This window comes from Morone saxatilis, unplaced genomic scaffold (assembly GCF_004916995.1).
Source record: "Morone saxatilis isolate NCDOM2014 unplaced genomic scaffold, NCSU_SB_2.0 Contig6, whole genome shotgun sequence".
Lineage (NCBI taxonomy): Eukaryota > Metazoa > Chordata > Actinopteri > Moronidae > Morone > Morone saxatilis.
Window position 1 is genome coordinate 12,887,613 of NW_023340206.1, and position 24,762 is coordinate 12,912,374.

General features: G+C 42.6%; 1 protein-coding gene across 1 annotated transcript in view; it reads left to right on the forward strand.

The window, feature by feature from the left end:
- The window catches only part of LOC118339688 (arf-GAP with GTPase, ANK repeat and PH domain-containing protein 1-like), a gene marked incomplete in the record, with an annotated part of 77,244 nt that overhangs the window by 19,077 nt on the left and 33,405 nt on the right, over positions 1 to 24,762 (forward strand). Inside the window, 5 exon segments of the mRNA XM_035677387.1 lie at positions 886 to 1,020; positions 7,461 to 7,588; positions 8,948 to 9,103; positions 10,830 to 10,922; positions 24,616 to 24,720. Of these exon segments, the coding sequence (XP_035533280.1) occupies positions 886 to 1,020; positions 7,461 to 7,588; positions 8,948 to 9,103; positions 10,830 to 10,922; positions 24,616 to 24,720 (617 nt within the window).

The window sequence follows — 24,762 nt, forward strand, 5'->3', positions numbered from 1 at the left end:
ACACACTCACATTCACACACACACTCTTCCTCCTCCTCCTTAAGGTAAAGCTTTCCTGAGGCGTTGCTGCCACCCAGTGGAGTCTTTTTGCTGTTACACTTAGAGAGCTGGCACATAGAAACCTGGTTCTGGTCTCTCTGTACAGTCGATTTAAACAATATCTGAGCTCCTGGCTGCTGCGTTCGGGTCTAATTTAAAGCCAGATAAACCACTAATTTATTTCTTTGAGTAGAAAACCTTTCAGTCCCAGTCGGATCTTCATCAGTTTGTTTAAATATGGATACCCCACCAGGATGATAAACATCTCCAAACTAGTGCTGATCAAATCTTTGTATCCTGGTGTTTTTGTGAGATTCTGGCTGTTTATTTACACAGGAAGTCCCCTGAGATTGAAATCTCTTCCCCGATGGAGACAGCACACCAGTTACAGTTCAAATAGAAATAAAAACACAATTCACAGGGCCTTTATAAAGGTTTATAGCAGCTTATTGTCCTGTCAGGACATCGAATATAGAGTTTAATGTTATTGTGTATTGTTTAAACACAATAAACGGACATAAAATCCTCTGTTAAAATACATGTGGGAAACACAGTTCATCCTGCAGTTAAACAGCAGAGGGCGCCAGAGTACCACCCACAGTCCCTGTGTTCTCCCTTAAACATGAGCTCTTGTTCTCCCTTTTCCATTTGTCACCTTTTAAACCAGGACCCTGAACGCAACACAGCATTTATAATGAAAAGTCTCTAAAAAACGCCAGAAACGGAAGATTTATTCAAGGTCAAAGCCCAGAATGCATTGGGTTTTGCAGCCTTTTATCTGCTCTGTTGAATAAGGTTGTTTTCTGTCATTTCATTTCCTTCTTTTGTGGCCGTTTTTCCTCTCAGACGCCATCAGCTCCGCCAACCCGAGAGTGATCGACGACAGCCGAGCCAGGAAACTCTCCAACGACCTCAAACGCTGCACCTACTACGAGACCTGCGCCACCTACGGCCTCAACGTGGAGCGAGTCTTCCAGGACGGTAAGAGCTCTTATTGTGGTCAGGACAGCGGAGTCCAGTCCTCTGGGAAGGTGACTTTCCTCCCCCCCACCCCCGACAGCCCCGGCCAGAGCCATTCGGACGCTCTTAATCACACGTCAATTAAGAATGAAATGGACCCGCTCAGCTATTTAGCTCAAACCGAACAGCAATTAAGTTTTATCATAGCGAGGGCGAAGGGAGGCAGGGGCCTGCAAAGAGAGACGATTCCCCGACGGGATTAATAAAAGAATCAGACATTATAGGAGGAGGAGGAGGAGGAGGAGGGTGTCCGGAGTCGTCAAGGTCCTGACTGACCCGGACATTCAGGTCTTTTGAGGCGGTCACAGATCTGCTGTGTGATGTCTGACCTTTGAGTTTTCTGGATCAGAACTAATTCAACCTCCTGGTTACAGACTGGATTTCATTTCCAGTCCTCTCCAAAGACTTTAAACCCCGCCCATCAGGTCGAGCTTTAACGTAGCAGAGCGTCTTCAGCACAGCGGTCTGACGAGGTTGAACTAACGCTAGTGTCCTGAAAACCTAAAACCTAAACCGTGGGACTCGCTGCCTCTGGATGTTCAAATGAAGAGCTCCCTCAGTATTTCAAATACTCTTTTTAATCTGGTTTGTAATTTGGAGCCTCTGTTTTCTGGTTTTTACTGTCAATTGTTATCTTTTCTTTTTTTATTGTATTTATTTGTCTCCTGTATCCTGTTTGGCTGAAATCTCTTGTCAAGGCTAAAACAAACGCTGCCTGTGTCGGATATGAAAGCTCCGAGTGAAGATCAGTGTGTTAATGAGAGTGCCACAGTCTCAGTACTTCAGAGAAGGTTAAAGGTCAAAGTCTGGTCCTGTATCTGGAGCACTGCACCTGATCCAGAAGTCTGAGAGGAGAAAAGTTGCGAATAGTAAACCCTGCGGCTGGTGTTTTACATTCTGAGAGCACATTAATAAGAGGAGAGGCAGTTAATGAAGCGGCGGGCGCAGGGTTAACGGCTGTAATTAGAGAGAAATGGATGACAACGGAGTCTGTGGTTAATTAGCAGAGCGGCTGCGGAGCCTGCCGGCCTCTGGCTTCGTCTGCATCCACCTGAAACCTCCGTCTGCGCTCACAGGTTTTTGTTTTCACTCACTTTTCAGCTTTAATGGCAGAAAGACAGCTCGGAAGAGGAAGAGCCGTCAAATGTGGGGTTTTATTTTTGGGCTAAAAGTGGAAACCAGGCAGTTTAAACTGGTAGAAACCAACAGTGGAAAGGCTTTTAGGTCAGTGAAGGGCTCTGGTTCTGCAGTAGATGGATGTAGTAAAGGATCAGACACACACACACACACACACACACACACACACACAGTTACTCCTGTTACATTTGAGTCTGAACTGAAGAGAAATAGAAATATGATCGAAGGAGGAAAGAAGCCTGCAGAGCTCTCCGGTGTCGTTGCTGTGTTTGTCCTGAAGGGGGCAGCGCAGGAACACAGACCTCAGAGGTCTTCTGCAGTTCGTCCATCAGCTTCTGTCCAACGCCTCGAAATAAAGTTCAGATGATCTGAAATACCTGGTGTGGTGCATGTTGTGTGTGTGTTGTTGGGTGTGTGTGTGTTAGCGCAATCCGGCCAGGAGGAGCTTTCCACTAAACCGCTGCCTTATTATCTTCTAATTATTCACCGTGGTGTTTGTTAGACTGTTTCGTGTGGGTGTGTAGTTTTGTCTCTGCACTGTCTCTTGTATTTTCCGTCATTATCTCATTAATAGTTTTAATCACCCAGCAGAAGATGAGTTTAATGTTTTCTGTCGACCTGAAACAGAAGCACCTGTTGTGTGTGGTGTGTGTGTTTGTGTGGGTCTGTGTGTGTGTATGTATTACATCGATGTGTGTGTTTTGTTTTGGTTTTCATTTGTTGTATTATTTCTATTTTAGACGTGTTGTAAAAGATTTGTGTTACCGACAGTGCTTCTTGTGGTGTGGTGTGTGTGTGGTCTTGTGTTGTCTATAACTTAGTAGTGTGTGTGTGTGTGTGTGTGTTGTGTGTTGTTGTCTATAAGTATTATTTGTGTGTTGGTGTGGTGTTGTATGAAGCAGTTTCTGTGCTGTTTTAATTTTTCTATTTCAATGTTGACTTTTGGGGTGTGTCGTTACTGAACTAAAAAACACAACACACACAACACACACACACCAACCACCACACACAACAAATCCTCTTTAATACTCTTGCGTGACCTAATTTTGCAGCGAGGACTCGTAATGCCCCTCGGCCTTCGCTTCACCCATTAAAAAACTCGCTTCCTTATTGGTCAGAACAGCCACACACACACACCACCACAACACCCACTGTGTTTCAGAAGTTGCGTCGATAGTAACATCTGAACTCACTGACGGCCCTTCATCTTTTTATTTTGAAGTACGAAGAATTAAATACACAGTATATGTTATGTAGGTCAGTTATGTTAACTTTTCTGTTGAACTTGCTCTTTAAACCACAGTAATGATTCTTTCACACAATTTGTCATTTTAAGGTTTTAGACCAAAATATCTTTTATAAAAAGTGATTTTTTAGCCAAAACTAAATAAACTGATGCATCAGGTTGATTTTCCACAAGAATTACAACTGCAGTGGCATGAAGCTTTATAGATTATTTGTAACATCCTGCACCTCGCTGGAGTCTTATTGATATGTATTATTTAGAATTGATTGTGTTTCAAGTTCGGCTGTTGTTCAGATCTTCTCTCCTCTCGAATTGGACCAATTTAACGCCGTCGCAAGCGGTGGCTGTGTGTTTTGTCGACGGGGATAAAGCACAATTTAGAGGGACCGGTGTTTGTATTGATCTCGGAACGCACATACTCCTGACCTTCGCTTCACCAGATCTGCATCGACGCGGCAAGAGGGGGGGGGGGGGGGCTGTAATTACAGTGCTCATATTTCAGCTTCTAATCGCTGGATCGTCACCGCGCAAGCAAGGTCCTTGAGAAACGCTGATCGCACTAATTGCATATTGGTGGTCTGTGGCGAGCATCGTAAACCTAATAAAGGTTTTGATGAGTTACAGCGGCTGCACGGTGAGAGAGAAGTTGCACGAGTGACCACAACATTTAGCGTTAAAAATAATTGGCCTGCTCGTCGTCCTGACAACTCCTGTGTTCAGGAAGGGGGAGAGAGAAGGGGTGAGGAGGAGGAGGAGGAGTTGTCTCTCCCTGTGCAGACTGATGATGTGTGTTTGTCGCAGCTTTAAAACCAGACAGACCTGAAATTAACGTTTAAATTCATCATCGATCAATGTGATGATCACTTTCTACATTCATTAATTGATCGTTTTCTCTCAGTAGTATCAGAAATGGTCAAAATGGGCACTTGTGTCACTCAAAAACCCCCAAAATTCATTTCAAAGTGAAATGATATCTCATAAAAATCTTTAGTTTCAGGGTTTAATTTCTTTCTTTCACTCTCGGACAGATTGGGCCTAAACAATCTGATTCAAACGATATTTGTTTGTTTTTTACGGACCAAAAAGATCCCTCGTGGCTTAAAAACTTCAGTTTTCAGAGGTTAATGTCATTTAACTAATCGTTTGGTCTTTATAGTGTCAGAAAATAGTCCAAGTGTCTGAAAGTACAAATGTACAGTTTCAAACAGCATGTTTTATTTGTCAAAAATCAGTTTTATCGCATAAAAGATTAACAATAAAACTCCCTCTGTGGCTTTAAAACGTCTCAGTTTTCAGAGGTTAATGTAATAAACGTCTGAAATTAACAATTTCGTTCATTATTGATCGATATGAAAGAAATAAACTCCTTTTTATTAGTAGTTTTTAGTATTTTTTAAGCTAAAATAACCTGTTTTTATCCTGTTGAATATGAATATTGTTTAGTTTTCTTCTTCTTCTATGAGAGAAAACAGATTTTTGGGGGATTTTGACAAAGAAACCTGATTAATATTCATATTTAACAAACCATAAACAGATTATTTTAGCTTAAAAAATACTTTCAAACATCATCAGAAGAGCTCTGGTGTAACGTAATTTAGTTTGAGAACTTGCTTGTCTCTATAACGTTATAATATTTATTAAAAATATTCCCAATGAAATAGTTAAAATGTCAGTTTATGGTGAAGATAATAATTCTGGAGGTTTTTAAAAAAAACGACTTTGTGGAGTCAAAACTACGAATAAATACGAGAACCTTGTGAGATAATCAGTGTTTTTATCTCTTATTGTTTCAGTGGTTTTCTTTGTTTAAGGCTGTGTGTGTGTGTGTGAGAACATGTAGTTTGCTGTAATGGGAAGTGAAGCCTGGTCCAGTCGGAGGGGGGAGTGACCTCTGTGTGAGGGATGGAGGGAGGGTGACAGCGCTGTGCTCCCTCGTCCATCAGCGCGCTAATTTAATTAGCCTAATTACACCGACATGAACCCCCCCAACACACACATACACACACACTTTTATTTTTTCTAATCCGTGTCAGAGTGCAGATGCGGGGCGCTTCGTTAGCGCACACTAATGAGCTGAGATGACCACACGCGCTCTTACACAATCACTCATGAACGTCCAGACGCTCACAACTGCATCCAGTGTGTAAATATTCACACACACACATTCAGTCACTGTCACACACTAATAAACTAATCAGATCCATCGTATCTGTGCATCGAGTTAATGACGTTTAATCTATTTAGAGGATCTGTAATCATCAATAGGTAAATGATGCTGTTATTTATTGATCATTGACAATAAAAACACATAGTTACTGTTTGTTGTGGTATTGCTGGCAGCCATCCTGACTGACCTGACCAATCACAGGCCGTGTTAAACGTACAATATCTGGGGGGGCTAACGTTAGCTCAGCTTGTTCCTCTGATAGGTCACCAGGTTATGATCTCATGTTAATGGACTGAGGCTTAAAGCTAACAGGTCAGATCAGGCCACAATAAACTTGCGTAATCAGTTATTTTGTAAAACTATTTAAACTGTCATGTGACTTGTACAAATTCCAATAGTCCGTAAACATGTACTGACTTTATACGGAGGATCGGTTTGTGGGTTTATTGGATCTGGTGACATTTGAACGATGTAGCGATGAGCTTTAAGTTCTATATTTGGTGTTCCTTCTTGTACAGCTCCTTCTTTTATTGATCCAGATGTTTCAGGTATCCACCATCTAATAGTGGAACATTTATGGCGTCCAACACATCCTTGAAGTGACTTCACCAGAGTTGTTTTCACTTTGTGGATTTGTGAGAAGACGCAGACCAAAGGAGGAGTGAGAACCTGGAGAATCATCCGCTGTATGTGATATATCTGAGGCCTGTATCTGCAGCGGTCTTCAGCTCCAGCGTTTGTCTTTAAAGTGAAACACTGCAGAGTCAGCCTCTCCCCCCCCTTCCTCCCTTTATGTCTCACCCGCTGGTGCAGCCCCGTCATAAATCTGATCAAAGGGGAGACGTTTCCATTAGAAGAAATGGCAGCTTCTCAGAGCAGAACCGAGATTGATGGATAAAGTTAAATTGCATTAACCGTGCAGTTTAAATATTTAGCACGGCCTTATCATAACTGTTCTTAACACTTAAAGTAAAATACAGCCTGCCAGGTACGCTCGCTCCCATTGGTCCGTCCACTTTCTGCCTGTAGCATCTCGTCTGTGGGGATGCTAACGTCTGTCTCAGCAGCCTTCGTAAATAATTACACTAAAAAAGCCCCCGTGCGGGTCAGAACCAGAGCTCGTGGAGATAAAATGTTGTATCTGATGGTGTGTTTGAGGAGTCAGGAGAGAGTTAAGACTTTAGTGACTCCATTATCTCTGTTCCAATAAACACAGGCCCCCGTTTCATGCGCTCACAGATGAAGCCATTGTTTTAATTGGGCTCGTTAAAGCCCCCGGCTTCGTTAATGAGGAGCCAGTCGTAAACATTTAGCTCCAGGTGACGCGGGGGCCGAGCCAAGGGCAGCCACAAGAGAGGAGAAGAAACTCAGATGGTTTAAAAAAAACCTTCAAATGAAGTATTTAGAACAAAATTAATGAATTTGTAATTAGTTCATTTGATTAAACCTCGACTACCTGGACATAGTTTAGTGTTTCCAACTGTATTTGTGTTTGATACTATCACTTTAATAAAGTACATGTATTTACACAAGGAACTAGAATTTCATTGATCTACTTATTAAACTTAGTTCCCTCTGTAGCTCTTTTTTAAACAGTTGAGCTGAACGCTAACGTCAGCATGCTGTATGCTGTATACCAGTCGTTTTTGGTCTCAAGGACCCAAGAAGGCCTTCTTAATTTTAAATAATATACACAGTAGGTCTATATTTCAGCATTTGGTTAATTTCTGTGTAAAGAAATTTAAATAAATTGTCTAATAGAACAAATAGCACTGAATTTGTCAAAAAAGAAGCCAAAAAGTCTTGAATGTGTGGTCTTGAATTTTATTTTGAAATCTTTGTGTGTTACAGTCGCCCAGAAGATCGTAGCCACCAGGAAGAAGCAGCAGCTGTCCATCGGGCCGTGCAAGTCACTCCCAAACTCACCGAGTCACTCGTCTGTCTGCGCCACGCAAGTGTCGGCCGTCCACATCAGCCAGGTCAGAGGTCACATGGTCACAGTCATACAGAAAATAAGATTCAACAGCATTTTATTAAATTTACTAACAGATGTTTGGCCATTTTTTAACTCACACACACTTTTTAAGCCCATATGTCAGTTTGAATAATGAGGAAATTAAGAATATTCAGATTTGCACAATATGTTCAGGTCATGTTTGACTCTGACATTCATAGATACATTTGACGGTGCTTCATGTCTTGTTTTTGTCTTTATTGTTAATTGATATTTAATATTTGATCACAGTTCAGTCTTAATGAAATCATTCAAACAGAATTTAACTGTAATAATAATGTAAAGTGTAGAGTGTACTGTACTTTTAATTATTTATCCTGCTTATTAATTGAGACACAGTAGACACAAGACTGTAAACACAGTCTGACATAAAAATGTTTTCTGGCCTTAATTTCCGATTTCTGTAAAAACTGCAAAACCTGTAGACCGACATCAATGTAAAGTTTCTGTTATAGACCTAAATTTAGTCAATTTTAATCACCTTTTAGGCGTCAATCTTTAATTTAACTTGCACTGGAGATGCAGTGAAGAGTTTAAGGTCCATTTAGTGGCTGCTCTGGAGATTTCTGTCTCCAGTTGTCTCATCCAATGTAGACAGAAAATGAAAACATGAACTACAGGTAGAACATGAAGAAGAACATGTGATATGATCAAAAGCTCCAGAACAGCTACTAAATGGACCTCGTAGTGTTTTTGAAATTCCAAGGTTAAGAATGAACTTTGAAATAACATTTTGAATGTAGTTTGATGAATGTATCTTAACTGAAGGTCCGTGTACGGCTCTTTCTGGAGCTTTCAGCTGAATCTCATGGCCTTCATCAAATGAGCAAACTCCGTCTGTCTCTGGAAAAAGCTTAAAAAATGGACCATTAGTTAAGTTTTACTTTGTCAAAATGCACGAACACAACCTCATCCACACTGTTACTGGAGCTTCAGGCCGTTCAGCTCTTCGATCCCCATCCCTCAATCCTCTATCGATTTCTCATTAAAAAGCCATCGCTCAGCGTGTCTGAGCAGCACCGACGCGTCCCCCGAGAGCCGTGTTTATCTTCCCGCCGCCTCCACGAAAAACGGCCCTCGGTGCATCTTTAGCTCTCACTGATTACTGTCGAGTGTTCAGAAGACGCCCATTACACTGATGAGACACCATTAGGAAACCTTTTTTTTTTTTCCCTTCCTGATGCATGAGATTTATCCCAGAACGATGCAGATTTCTAAATCACACATTCACAAATAAACAACCTTGTGATCTCAAATTTCAGGTTGCTGAGGGAGGAAAATCCTGCAGCTGAGTGATAAAAATGTTCCTTTTTTCTCCTTCCAGACGAGTAACGGCGGCGGCAGTTTAAGCGACTACTCGTCGTCGGTGCCATCCACGCCCAGCACCAGCCAGAAGGAGCTCCGCATCGACGTGCCGCAGACCACCAACACCCCGACCCCCGTGCGGAAGCAGTCCAAACGCCGCTCCAACCTCTTCACCGTGAGTCCTTTTCTTTTTTGTGAAGGTGCTGACAATAAATCTTAATGGATTTCAGTTTGAAATTTGACCATTTTAGTTGCAGTAAAAGTGGAAAATACTCAGACTGAGAATATCATCGTTAAATAATAATTATTCTTCTAAGAATAATTATTTATTATAATCTGGTCTTATTTTTATTTTCTCATGTGACCAAACATTAAAAACTAGACCCAAGTTACAATAAAACAGCTCTCAGTTATTAGATAAACTTCCTGAAGACAGTCAACGTTATGATTACAGACTTCATCACAAACATGCATACATGTGTGGAATTTAATGAAAATCAGTGCAGATTTATTGATCCAATAAAACCACAATCAAACAAGCTGTGTTGTGTGGAGGACGGACATCATACAGCAATTTGTATTAAAAAAAGCCTGTAGTGAATGTTTTATTAAAGATCTTAACACTAATATACAGTTAAATAATGTGTTTGAAACTGGGAGCCATTAGCATTCTAAATATTACAGCTACAGTTCAGTTCAATTTAAAGGTTGTAGTTAGCATTCCTGTTATAAATATATGGCTTTATAATAAGTAGAGATGGGAATTGGTAAGATTTTATTGATGCCATATTCCATTCTGCTTATCGGTCCGATTCCCTCTTTGATTCCTGATCAATTTTTTTGAGTTTCCAGCAGCGTAGACGCACAAGTTTGACGCCCTCAACTGTGAGAAAAGGAATTGATCAGCTCCGCCATGTTTCTACAGTGGCCCAGAACAGACAAACCAACCACTGGCTCTAGATTGGGCCTTTTGGAGAGTTTTGCAGCCACTGTAGTTTCTCCTTCACGCTTGGAAGGCTGAGCTGTATTCACATGGTTGAAACTTCTCCACTAGATGCCATTAAATCCCACACACTGCTCCTTTACGTCCACTATTAATCTGCTGTTTATTTTCTCTATTAAGCTGGAAATTGTTCAGGTTTTAAAAGTGTCAGAAAGTCTTCAAATGTCTCGTTTTGTCCGATCAAAACCCCAAAATATTCAACTGACCAAACAAGATCCATTTAGTTTGCTTATTTTTCACATTAACATATTTCCTGAGCAATGTAACAGAACAATCAACATCACATGCAGTTAAATATTGATTAAAAGCTCCAGAACATCCAATAAATAGACCTTTGAAACACACACAGGGGCGTGTCCAGAGGTAGGGGCTGGAATCTGATTGGCCACCCCATTATCTTTTCCTCCTCCACTCTTCTTTCGTCTTTCAGAGGCTGTAGCGGATATTAAAGATAGAAACTAAACTCCCTAACGCATCCATTGGTACCAATAAAGAATAACTGCTCCAAAGTTAGGCTACATTTTGGTGATGGATAAACTGGTATAGCCGTTTTCAATAGGATCCCTTGACCTCTGACCTCGATATCTGAATGAAAATGGGTTGTGTGGGTCCCCACGAGTCCCCCCTTTGCAGACACTTTATGCTGATCCAGAAACCAGGGTGTTATTTTAGTGTATTTGAATATTTCTGCTTACTGGGCTCCATAAACAGAGTTGGAATTACATAAATTGGGAATAACTGGAACACTCAGACACCCCCAGTCTGAAAATGTCTGCCCCTGCTTCCACACTGAGACCAAGTAAGGCGCGTTCGGTGGAACATGTGATGATTTTAATAAGAAAACATCAGCCCCGGTTCTTCGCAGTGTTGGTAATGACGGTTGTTATCTGGTCCACAGTCGAGGAAGGCGAACGAGACGGACAAGGACAAGAAAGGCCTGGAGGCTCGAGCCGACAGCATCGGCAGCGGGCGAGCCATCCCCATCAAACAGGTGAGACTTCCTGTCTGTTCCCCCTCTCTCTCTCTCCCTCTCTGTGTTTGATGCCTCGGCCTTGATTAACAGTGAAATCATACACTTAACATCAATTAGAGTGAGGGGCTCTCCCGGGTCCTCCAACCAGATCATTAGGAGAAGGAGAGGGATTTCACTGTCACTCCCTCCGCTGCTCTTTTCTCTTCCTCTTTTCTGTCTCTCCCTCTGTTCGTCCACTTCATGTCCCCTCGTTTCCCTTTCAAAGCAACTTCTTTTCCTCTTGTTTTGTCTTCCTGAGCGCCTTTTATCAGAGCGCTGGCAGCAGCGTTTTAAAGGAGTAAAAGAAGAAGAAGGGAAAGCAGAGGATGAAGGGGAGGGCGAACATCTCTGCACACGCGCGCCTGCTGCGATGGCGAGGAGAGCACCTGAATTAATTTGAGCTCCTTTCGCGTTGGAGCAGCAGTGGGTGAGACGGGTGGGGGGGTAAGAGGGGTGGCAGAAGAGTAGCGTGTGAGGTAGCGGTGGCGGGGTCCGCCGACAAGCAATTAGAGAGCACTAATCGCGGCCTCTCGTGTCGCCGCCACGGCCTCGTTTGTAATCTCCTAATGAACAAATCGCATCTCTGATTAGGGGCCGCCTCGCCAGGAGAGAGCAGGCGAGAGACATGGAGACAGACTGTGGGCGAAGGACATGGAGACAGACTGTGAGAGAGGGAGAGAGGGGGGAGGCATGTGTTGCTGCTGTTTGTGTTTGGGGGGCCGTCGTTTAAGGACGGACCCCGCCGTGCTGTCGCAGCAGAGCCCGCAGTAATTGCAGCCGTCCGCATCGTGTGATGATTCCTCTCCAGCTCCCAGCGGCTTCAAACACACCGCTTTCTTCTTCTTCTGTGGTGTTAATGCAGCGGTGGAGCCCAGCAGGCATGGGCAAGCTTTTTGGTCCCGTTAATTTGTTCTGAGTGCAGGCTGGAGTGCAGAAACACTCGTCACTAGGTGGTTCTTAAACATACTTATTGGAAACATGTCGGATTTCATTTTTAAGGATAAAAGAGGAGTCGAACTTTTTACGGACGTCGCTGTGAACTGAAAAACCTCTTTTACATGAAAAATAATTATTTTTTACTTACGGACATTTTGTATTGTATTTAATTTGATTTATATAACCCAAAATCACCATTTGCCTGAGGGGGCAATGACCATCAATTTGGGCGAGGAAACCCCCCAAAAAACCTTTTAACAGGAAAACATTTTTTATAATTCATGTTGGTCAAGATTTAGCTTCAGAGCTTATTAAACATAAGTCCTTCTGACTTGAAAAGATGAGTTCACTTAACTCATTAAATTAGGTTTCCAAATAAACATGATCAGCACATCGGCATTACTTCCCAGCATGCCCTGCTTTAGGATTAAACCTTTGTTGTAGTAGTAGTAGTAGTTTGAAGAATGTCTGTAATACATGTCAAGATCAGTCATGGCTGTTTTTTATTTTCGTAATAATGTGATGAAGGTTAGTATTGAATTCAGCAGCCTTGTGTGTTATCTTTGTAATAGCTCCGGTAAATTAGACACTTAAACGAGTTCAACTCACAGCTAATATGATGTTCAAGTTGAATGAAACTGCATTTGATCGTTGAGAGTTTTAGTTTATTTATCTTAAGAAATAGGAGCATCTCATCAGCATATAAGTTTACTTTAAAAATTCAAACTCATCTTCAGTTTCTGTACGAGATATAAAACCACATTTATTAAACTACTCATGAAGTTTGAGCCTGAAATGATTAAATCCACATTAACAGACGACTATTGAACAGGAAGTTGGTTATCATGCAGTATTCATTATCCAAAACCTGCTCACCAGAAGCTTATTTATTAAGTCAACTGATGAAATCCATTCTAATAAAGCCGGACACATACTTAGCCCGCCATGGCACGACATGGCTGACACAATAAACCCTCCAGAGCAGAATAAAGCAGAAGAGGCAGCGCTGTGAGGCAGAGCACCGAGCTTCCTCCTGTTGTATTTTTTTGGAAGTGGATGTTAATTGATTTGATGGTTCCCTGTGGTCGCTCTCGCCTCGTCTCCCTGCCTGCTCCTCAGTGTCGACGGCGGGCTCAACACACCGCAGACCTGCTCCCTAATTAGACTCTGAGTGTGTGCAAGTGTGTAGAGAAGAGATTGCACTTCACATTCAAGGTTCAACTACCTTTTCCCCATTAACGCTCCATTTGCACTCCATTTTACTTTCTGCATGTCCTCCCATTAGCACCGTGTTCACACTTGTTTTTAATGAGACGGTGGTCTGACTCTCCATCGCTTTTCTGTTTCCCTAATATGAACTCAACACATATTTTTAACATAGAATAACACACCAACCACAGGCTTAATCAGTCATTTCTGACTTCTCTTTGTCCACTCATTTTACGTGGCTTCTTTGGCTTCATTGTGAAAGAAATTAGCCAAGTAACATATAGGTTTCTTGTGTAATGAATCAAATGGTACAGTAGTACAGCAGCATACACTATATATTTATAATCCAATATACATCTTATGGTGGGTTTTATAATGTTTATTGGTTTGGAAAGGAGAAACAAGCACTGTCTCGATATAAGAATCCATCCAACCAAATTCCTAATAGATCTTCATTTAGAGCATGTAAAGGTTTGGACACTGCAGCCATTTAGCTTTAAGTTAAAGTTGGCGTACAAGATGGTGTCATCAGCATAAAAACGACCAAGACAGAGCTGAGTTAGAAAATAAATAGTTCACAGAATCAGTTAGCAGAATTATCAGTTGTAGTCCTGTAATAAGCCTGGTTCATCAGCTGCCGCCATCTTAACCAACACCAGTAATTAAATGAAAATTAATTAGTTAAAATGTGCTCAGATTTGAAATGGTTTGGATGTGTGTTGGAGAAAGTCTTAAATCATGAAATGTAAATTGATGATTGGTTTAGTCAGGAGTCTGCGTCATTAACTGACCGCTGATTACCGCCGTACCTTGGAGGAAGGAGGAGGCCGGGCTGGTGACCTAACGGAGTCCGACATCTGCCAGAGAGATTAGCAGCATCACATTCCTCGCCACAACACACACACACACACACCGCCGTACAGTCAGGTTCCTCTCAAGGTTCACATTGTGATTTTAATATACAGCTGTGAGCTTCCAGGTGCTTTCAAAACTTCAATATGAGAATATGAGTTTGAATAATACAACGTCTGACTGAATTATGAAGTTAAACCAAATTCAGTCTAATTATCCTGCTTTGTTTTGAAGTCCAGTGACTATTTCTGGTTTTAAATTTGCCTTTAATTTTCATTTGCGAGGGCGGACGGTGATGTCTTCTTTACCCAACTACCACTTCGTCTTCCTCTACAGCTCATTCTTATCTTGTACCTGTGTGAGTGTGTGTTTGAGTGCTTAAACCACTTGTTCGCCCTGATCTCATTAGAGCGACTCTCGACCACTCAAGGTGACGGCAGTTCAGTTCGCCTTTTGTGAAAGGAGAACGCCTTCGTTAAGAGAGTCCAGCGCTCATTAAAAACCCCCACACACACACACACACACACACACACTGAGACCAGGACATGGTGGACTCTGCTGGCTGTAATGAGAACGGGGCGGACTTCCACTCTGAGGCAATTAACCGGTACAAATCCACACAAACACACACATTGTGTACAGAAAAGCATTCACACACACAAACATTTATATTTCCACTCACATTAAAACAGGCCCAGAGTGTGTGTGTGTGTGTTGTGTGTGTGTGTGTGTGTGTGTGTGTGTTGTGTGTGTGTGTGTGTGTGTGGGCGGGATGAAGGTCAGATGTGTCATGTAGCCCAACGAGCACTCAGAAACAGTTTCTCATTCAGTTTGTCTGCAGGTGAATCTGAAAAATATCTCTTATTTACTTTCACATCAGACACAAGAAAGTAAATTCAGGAGGAGAAGCCACAACGATGAAGTGTTAGCGTTTTGGTTTAAAAATCAATTGAATGTTTTAAGTTCGATAAACACATTAAAGCGTTAACAGTGCTGTATGATGTGGTTAAAGAAGTCTTATTGACATTATTGTGACAGATTATTTGTACATGATTAAACTTCTTGTTCAAAGTTAAACATACAGTAAGTTCTGTTGCTCGGGATCAAAACAATAAGAAAAGATTTAGTTCGGTGAGGTTGTGAAGTAGCTAATTAAATCTATCTTACAGGATGTTTTATTCAACATGTTTGTTGACTTTCTTCATCACTCTCGGACAAAGTTATCACCTAGAGTCATGTTTCCTCGATGAAACTGAAATGAAACTGCAGATTGTTCGAAAACTCAAGAATGGTGCATTCAAGTTCAGTCTTATAGACTGTAAAAATGACTTTCCGCCACAGACAAATTCTTACAGTGGGAACAACTGCAGCAGTTAAATTTAGTAAAATATAATTTTAAAGACCCAAGAATGAACATGTTTCTTATAATTAACTCTCTGAGGGACAACATTTATCTCTGCGACCTGCTCGAGGATCTAAAAAAGGAAACACATGTGGAGTCAAAGCTGAAACCTCCTGCTAAGACGCTCCGCTGCCACATGAAACCACAGAGGAAACACTGGCTGCACCGGCAGCTGATGGCTCCTTTTTTTCTTCTTCTTCTTTCTTGAAGTGAGCGGATGCGTCCAGCTTTGTTTACAGAGGCTGTTGACGGCGCAGGGCTCCTCCGACATCTGCTCCACGCCGCTAATTAGCCGCTAATTACCGGAGAGAGAGGGAGAGGCTCGCTCATGTCTCTGTCAAGCGGCTGACCGAGGCGCTTTGAAAACCAACAATCTAACAAATTAATTTCCTCCGACACAGCAGCCGAGCCGCTGGGACCGCAGACACACCAGAGAGGTGTTTTTTTTAAATTATTTCTTCCAAACCTTTATTTACTCAGTGAAGGTTGACTGAGCGCTGTGGTGTTTTTACACACTTTGACCGAGTCCCACCTGGAAGCTGCCCAGTACAAACAACCTTTTACTGGTGAGCAGCTCCACTGGAGCGATTTGGGCACTCAGCATCTCGCTCAAGGCCGACCCAGTGATGGATGACAAGAGGAATAAGTGATTCTTCACTTTTAATACACTGAAAGTCAAAATCATGAGATGGATTTTGAAGGTTCTGAGACACTAATATCCGTATTAAACTAATGATGCACCTTAAACCCTAATTAAGTCCTGTTTCCCAAGAACTCTTGAACCCTGATACTACCAGTCACACACTTGACATTTGTCAGATTTCTGAAGCACATTAAAGCACTTCATAGCCCTGTTTAACTAATGTTTGGTTCTGTGCCCACTTTGAGCACAAGTTCCTGCAACTGAACTGCAACTCTGCTCAGGGTGTGACACTAAATCCACGTTCAGGGCTTGATGATCAATGCTTCATCATCCCAAGAGTGGTGAGTTGATGGAAACAATATAGAAATTAAAGGATCATAACAGTGGAACAAACCAAATATCTTCAGATGTGTTGGAGACCATTTTGGACCATCGGTCAGCCCTGTTCTCCATTAAACTATAAACTTTTTACTTCAACTTACCGTAGTGATCGCAGTTGGTGTCACTTTCAGTTTGACCTCCACAAGTGGTTCAGATAATCTTAGTGACGTCATTGTGCTCCCAGGTTTCAGCTCTACTTTGTGTTCGACTGATATGGGTTTTTCAATGCCGATATATATAATTCAGGCACGTGTTTACAGCAGGATGTATGACAGCTACAGGGCTAGAAAACATACAAGGGACACTAGATAAAAGGTTTTTTCAGCTAGTAGAAATTATAGACAAAAGGTATGAATATAAGAACCATAGAAGCCCCAAATTATGTAATTAAAAAGTCCAAATTCCTTGTTATTTTTGGGTTTTTTCAGTCTTTATTTGATGGTTTACAGTAGAGACAGACATAGCAAGAGAGTGAGAAGGATGACATACAACAAGGTTCCCAGTGGGAATCAAACCACGGATGTTGTAATTACACGGTGCGCACTCAAGACCTCGAGGGCCTTCAAACCAAGACCTTCAAATTCAAGTTTTTGCCATGTTTCTGTCGTCCCTCGGGTTTTCCCACAGAGCTACACTCCTGCATGTCTTTTTCTTGATTCTTCTAAGCTTCCTGTATAGAGAGCACATTTCCAGCATCAGAGGATCACTGAACTCCTGATGCTTTGTGTAAAAACAGCAGTTAATAGATCCCCTGACCTCCAGCTGGACGACCTCCTACTGTACATGAACTCTGAGTCAGATTCCTGCACGAGTCTCGGACGGGGTTGTCTTGTTCCTGCGAGGAGCTGATTAGTGTCGCGGGTTGTAATTGCCTCTCGCGGGGTTGCAGACGAGCACGGGGCTGGGTGGTTTTGACAAGTCTACTCGTCCCCCCTCGGCGCCGGGCGCTTTGTAAGGAGTTAAATTGGATGGTTAATTCGGGTGTTATTTACCCTGTAATTCATTAGTTTCGCCCCGCCATTGGCAGCGGGCAGGCTGTAATTTCACGCTTCGCAATAAAAGATGTCTCATAATCTGCTTCATTTAGCAGCCAAAGAATTTAATGAAATTAACTGCGGCCCTAATTAAGACGGTGAATATTAAAGACCTGCTATCAAGGCTTTAACGAGGGTGACACGATCCGCCTTCCGCCGGATTGGAAAAATATCATTTCCCTGGGAAAGGTTGTCACTGCTCGGAGCCATTTTGGCCATGATGACATTTTTGTCATGCACACTAACCCCTGGAAATTAGATTTTTCGGGGGGTGGGTGGGGTCGAGGATGTGTTAGAGGGATGTCTCTCCCTCTTTAGTTTGAGAAATAATTAAAACAAGGAACACAGGCGTCAATCAAAGAGCATTTTTAGATTGTGCTCATTACGCCTCGGCGCGGCGGTCTCCACGGAGCACTCGCGACAGTTTTGTTGTTTGGCGCCGGGGTGTTGCTGCGAGCACGCTGGAAGTGTCCCTGTGGTTGCTTTGTTGTTTCACGCTGCGTGTGTGTTTGTGTTTGGGTGTGTTGTGTACACACGTCTGATGATGAGCTGGACAAAAGCGGCCAGCGGCGACCTGAGGGTCTCTCGCTGAGGAAGAGGAGTCGTGTTTTCTTCACATCCTGTCTCTCTCTGGTTGTCAGGCGAGCGAGGGGCGAGGTTTTTTATCCACTAATGAATTGAGACTGCTGAAGTAAGGTTTGGATAATTGAGTTTCTAATTAATTACCCAGAACTCTTATCAGATAAATCAGCTCCTCTTCAACCCCCCTCTTCTTCTGTGGTGTTTTATTTGATCTGGTCTGCGTCCTGCTCCCCTGGGCCTGCCCTTCGCCGTCCTTGCCTCATCAACGCCGACCTTGTCATGGAGACTGATGCTGCTGTGTGTGTGTTGGTGTGTGCGTTTTGATGTTAGTAGTGCGTTTTGTTCTCTGCTTTGGTGTTGTTCTGGTCCCTCCATCGTCCCCTGCAGTGACTGTCATCAGGTCAAGTACCGCATGGAAGGAAATGATGCTTTAAACTAGAAAACACTCAGAGAACACAGAGCTCTGCCAAGGCTCCTCTAAATGTGTGCTTTTAATAGCAGACAATTATTTTAAAAATTAAAAACATAGGTCTGGAGCCAGAAACACTTTTTTTCAAGAGCTGTAGTTCACCAGTAAAAAAGCAAGAAATATTTTATGATCTGTTATCAGACAACTAAAATCTGCCCCTAAACATAAATCACCAAACCAAGCAGGTTTTTGAGGTGTCTTTAATGACACCAATGACATTGTCAGTTTTGCTTATTGGCCTAATTCTTCATCACTTCCCTCATTGATTCCTGATCAGTTTTCTGTGTGAAAGCAGGCCCCAGTCTGTCTCTCATCGTCTAAAAATGAATGGATGAAATGAAAGAATATTTGTACAACATTCGTTTTCTTTTAGGGTTTCTTAGCCAGAAAAACCTCCCTGCACTGTTAAAGGAATTAATAACCTCAGAAGGTCCGATGGATTTTCCAATCCATTTGGAACCGGCTCTCGATTCCCATCCCTAAACACTTTTAATACAAATATCCCCCCCCCCCCCCCCCCCCCAATATAAATCTGAGAGGTCAGAAAATGTATGTGATTTTTTTTAAAGATCTGTCAAACAAGATTATGTTTTTTTGTGGAATACAGAATATTTTCACCTCTTCAGACCTCTATAATTCCTTTAAATGACTCAATCTGAGTATAAATAACCATTTTAGTGTGATCTCTCCAACCTTAGACAATTACGTGTAGATAAAAACAGCTCCTCCTAAGGGAACAAAAACACAACAATTCCTATTTTCAGGTAATTATACACTAATGAAAACATACCCTATGAATATTATATTCCTTTTCTGTCAATAGATCCTCCTAAATGTTACACACTGGACCTTCAACAATCAAAGAAATAACCGCTGTAAGTGTAGATATGTAATCAGTTTAACCTGAGGCCCTAACCTCACAACCTGATGAGGGGTTACTGTCGAAAATACTTAATTTTAAAGGGTCATGAGCCAAAGATTATATCACGGCCTCGGATCTGTTCTCCTAACTCATAGTTGATGACAAATGCTTCAAAGGATATAAAAGTGCAGCGGGCCCTTTTTACATGTTTTATTCTTTCTTTAATTCTGTCTGACGTGAACGTTTAGTGCTGCGCAGAAGACCTCCGATTTGACATGAAGCATCATTCCTGTCATCACCAAGGTGATGTTTACCTCCAGTGAGACACACTTTCCTTTATATCCCTTTTTGTCTTCTGTGAGCAGCCACATTGAGAACCTGACTGTGATCTCAGACTCAATACAAACCAACACACTCTGCTCTGTCTGAGAGGATGATGGATGACCCGCGATCGTTGCTCAGGCCGGATCAGATGGCCCGCCACGATAGAGGAGGGAAGCGTCCGGCTTCCCTCCCATCCGCCGTCATCCCCCGCTCTGCTGTTGGCGGGAGGGTGACACCTCTAATTTAGCCTCCTGCTCTCCAGGGACATTGAAGAACAAAAGGGCTCCGGCCTCTTCGAGATCATCCCAGTTCTCTGGAGGGTCTTTTCCACAGATAGTGCCTCCCCTATATCTCCTCTAAGATCCGCTGTCACTCCCTTCAACAGGCCTGGGGAGAGTCCATTGTCTGAGGAAAATAGGGGGGTGATTGAGTGATTAGAGAGTAGATTAGTCTGTATCAATAGACAGGCAGCTTCCAGGAGAAAACAAACCTGAAAAAAGTTCTTTTATCAGGCGGTTTCTTTGTTGCGTTGCTTAGATTCACACAATGGAAGGTAATTGATGTTTGTGAGAAGGAATTATGTTTAATTTTGTGGTTTCTTGTTGTCATTTTTCAGAATTTTACCGTTTTGAGCAACTTTTGAGCAAACCTTTCTCTTCTTCCTGATAACGTCCAACGTTCCATCCAACATTTACCTCTTCTAACATGTCCGACATGTGACTTCTGCGGTCTTTAATCAGGGACCCTCAGGTATGAGCCTGTGAACATTTTCAGATGCGTCGTCTAACGAATGACTTCATCTTTCGGCTTCCCCCAAGCTAGCGACCTTTACTTAAGCACTACACCACAATACTTCACCGAGGCAAAGAAGTGTCTCAGCATGAAAGAAGAGGGAGTGTGTCCGGAGGAGTTTTGTGTTTTGGGGGATCTATAACTAGCATTTATATCTAATGGAAGACTCTTCCATTAGATATAATCCTACATTCCTAGTTGTGTTCACTTGGACTTTTGTTCTTTAAAGAAGAACCCACAACTGTGAATCTCAGTAATGCCCTTGGACGTTTTTGGATGCCTAACAAATGACTTCATCTCCTCGGCCCCCCAAGCTAGCGACCTTTTCCTAAGCACTACCCCACAATACTTCACCGGGGCGGAGAAGTGCCTCGGTACAGCGAGGAGAGAGTATATCTGAGGATGTATTTATCTCCCCACATCTATTTTCCCATGTGGAGACCTTGTGAGCTGTCATGGCTGGCCCCCCACCCCCCCTTCCCGAAGGTAAAATAAGAGGCGACGTGTGTGTGTCACGAAGCCCGGGGAGGTGAATAATGAAAGATATTACCCATCAGGAGGATTTCGACGCGGCGTTCAATTAGCCTTCCCCTCGAGCAAACTGATCGCTTGTCATCCCCAGGATGGATGGCCAAAATTAATTTGCTGACGTCTCCCTCCCCAAATACCAGGTTTGGATGGAAAAGTGCAAGAAATATTGGCTCACCCCTCAGTTTAGTTCAGTCCCGGCCTGCAGTGGTTGGAGATCAATGGTCCACTTCAACATCATTCAACCATCCTACTGACCTTCTCATTTAGTCTTTACTTTTAATCCCTGCGACTTCCTTCTTGTGCAAAAGTAGTTTTTACTCTTTGTTTTTAGCTTTTTTAGTCAACTCTGGGGTTTTTTTTTTTTGGTTTAATGTTCAGTGTATTTGTCTTTATTTTATTTAAAGTTCCAGACATCGATTTCTCAATAAAATAATAAGCAAAAAGGAGGATATTGGTTGACAGTGTGAGATAGCATTCATCCCTGCACTTTAAATGCTTTTGTTTTGTAAGTTTTTCTGATGAACTGAAGAAAAAACACAACTATCATCTTTAGGCAGTGCACTAACTGTCAACCTCTTGAACTTGAAATATAAATTTATTTGATGTCCAACAACCTCTAATGGTAATTATTCTCTTATTTCTTGCCTTTCTTTCTTGTTGTATTCAAATCTTAGAAGTCTCTTCTGTTGACTTAAGATTAATATTTACTTTATTTTTACCCATAAAACTTAATAAACAGCACAGACTAACAACACAACCAATAATAACACAGAACTTGCCACCAAAGTTGCAATAAACTTGAATCTATACTGTAATGATCAAACATTTTCTTTCTATAGAAGTCATATGGCCTAACTTAAACTTGGTATTATTGACTGTATTCTTTATTCTCAGTCTGTAAATGTATCTGTGAAATTGGCTTTTTGATTGATTAAAATTGATCAAATCCCATGAGTCTGAGCTGACCTAAAAAAAATCCTAATTGATGACAGTGTAAACACCATTCTCTCTCTCTTCTCTCTCTCTCTCTCTGGTCTCTTCTTCTCTCTCTCTCTCTCTCTCTCTCTCTTCTTCCTCTCTCTTCTCTCCTCTCTGTCCTCTGTCTCTCTCTGCCTGGAAACATGTTGCCGCTCGCTCACTAACAGGCAGTAATGGATGATCAGCTGGCCTGACAGCTGCACGGCTGCCGGCAGCTTTCACTTCAGAGCAGCGGGAAGCTCGTCAAGTCGCGTTTAGCGCACCGTGGGGAACCCCTGTTGTTGCAGCAATGCGCACACACACACACACAAACACACACTGCTCTGCTTTACTTCCTCCTGACACGAGCTCAAATTAGTGGAAACGCTGCGAAATTACTGGCCTGATGAAGCTCTACAGATGTATAACAACGTGTTTTCTGTTCAGGCTGTAACTGATGCTACACTTCTTCTGCATCAGATTAGATGAGCAGCTCTTAAAGTTTGGCTCTCCATAGGTGGCAAACAGTTCTTCCTCTTGTTATTCCACACGAATATTGATGTTTTTTATTAGTTAATGATGATAAAGAGCTTCACAGGCATTGGTCTGTTAAATATCAAACATTACTGCTCGAAACTAGAGGTGTCATAACTAGAAAAGGACTGAATCTTTTCCATTTTTCTATTTTCATTAAAGAGCACAATAATGTAGTGATGGTCCTTCTGGGCTGTTGAAGACTGATACAACTTTAATGCAGCAGATGTGAGTTTGAGTTGGTTAAATGACGTTTAAATGTCGGTTTCACTGAATTAATTTCAGTCCCTGAGAGACACGACAGTTTGGCCGAGCCAGACGCAGAGTGTAACCCTGGTGGAGTCTGCTGAGGCCTGTGGTTACGGCCCCCTGGGGTATAAGGCGCTTTCAGTCAATGCATCATATCTACCTTAGTTGACATCGTACTCTAGTGTGTTAGCATGTTAATTTTGTTAGGCATATTGGCATAGTTGCCCTCTGGTGCAGGTAACAGAGGCCTCACCGCACTTTGCCTTCGCTAGTTAACGTTATGGCAACTCTGTGTACATGGCTCTGGCTGCAGGTAGCCTACCACTAGCTCATAGCTACCTTAATCATGGTTAAATTGCTGAGCTAAAAGTGTGGCAGTATTTCACTCGTAAGGATTCCAACACCAGGCGGGACAAATGTTTCTACCATGTTTAAAGATGTTTTGGCCCGTACACTCAGGGGAACACAGGGAAAGTATATTTAATTTCTCCAGATGTTCTTTCTGTCACTGGATGATTTGCTGTCAAACGTCTCACTTTTTACACTATTTTAGGACGATGTTTTAGACGTTGACAGATTTGGCTCATTTGTTTCGTGGCTCCTCCACCACCGCCCGCATTCGACTTCCCTCTTTGTCACTCTGAGGCGTTCCTTCCTGGCGTTATGTCACCGCCAATTACACCGAATCTGCCGTCACTGGCGGCGAGGGTGACCCCGGGCCTGCCGCTCTGTCCCACCACCACCGACCGCCTTAATGAAAGCTGAGCGGTCGGGGCGGGCGGAGAGCAGGCTTCTGTCCATCAGCCGGCCTGTCCATCTCACCCTCCCTCCCCTCCCCCTCTTCTTCAGTGGTGCCTCTAACTCCCCCCCTTCCTCCCTTCACGGCTGGACTCTATTAATATCCTCTGTCGGAGTGTTAATGTTGTAGAGGTCCAGTGAAGTGACACGCGTGGCAGCACGGCTGTAATTGCTAATCAGCGGACAGTTTTATCCCCCGCCGCCGCCTCCCACTCTCCCCCCTACCTCTCTCCCCTTCTCTTCTCTTTTTGATCTCTCTTCTTTCTCCCATTTCGATTCCCTCTCTCTCGCTTTCTCTTTGACCTTCTTGCTCTCTCTCTCTCTCTAACCTAATGAATCCGGCTCAAATGAAGTGTGGGCGGGCGAGCGGGCGGTCGCTCGGCCTAAACGGTCAGTCAGCCGCAGCTGATGTGCGTAGGAGAGAGAGGGAGAAAAAGAAACGAGTCGGACAATTAAATAACTGCTGATTTCTCTCCATCTTTTCTCTTCTCGCTGCTTTACATCCAGCTCCTTTCAGCTCCGGTGCAAATGTCTGACGTTAAAATGTTTTGTTGTGGAGAGATGAGCTCTTATTTAATCCCTCTTCTGGCTATAAGCTCGTTATCTTCGCTCCGAAGCCTCTGAATGTAATTTAGCTCCAATGTGCACAAAGAGCAGAATCGAAGGATCAAGATGGTGTAAAAATGCACAAATAGGACACAATGAAACTCAGACTGTGTGATGTATGGCCAAAAGTATGCGGACACCCGTGTCTTCAGCTTCAGCTTACTATAACACTTTAGATTAAACAAGTGCTCTTACTGATTTGAGATCTCATCAGGCTTATTATTCCAAAGGACAATTTTTGTTTGCTGTTTGGTTGGTCCATTTGTCTCTCAACGGTCCTACTCTGTTAAGTTTGGTCAATTTAGAAAAGTTGGAGAATAAGATATAAATCATGTATCTAGAAAAAAACGTTGCATCATCTGCATACAGTACTATATTTGTTTCTATCCCGTTTGGTTTTAAACCTGTTATGTATGGAGTATTTCCAATTCTAACAGCAATAATTTCAATACATAGTATAAACAGCGTTTAAAGTGTCAAACTGTGGGTTAAACACCTGTTCTGTCTGCAGGGCATGCTGCTGAAGAGGAGCGGTAAATCCCTCAACAAGGAGTGGAAGAAGAAGTACGTGACGCTGTGTGACAACGGACTGCTCACCTACCACCCCAGCCTGCATGTAAGACACACACACACACACACACTCACACTCACACTCATT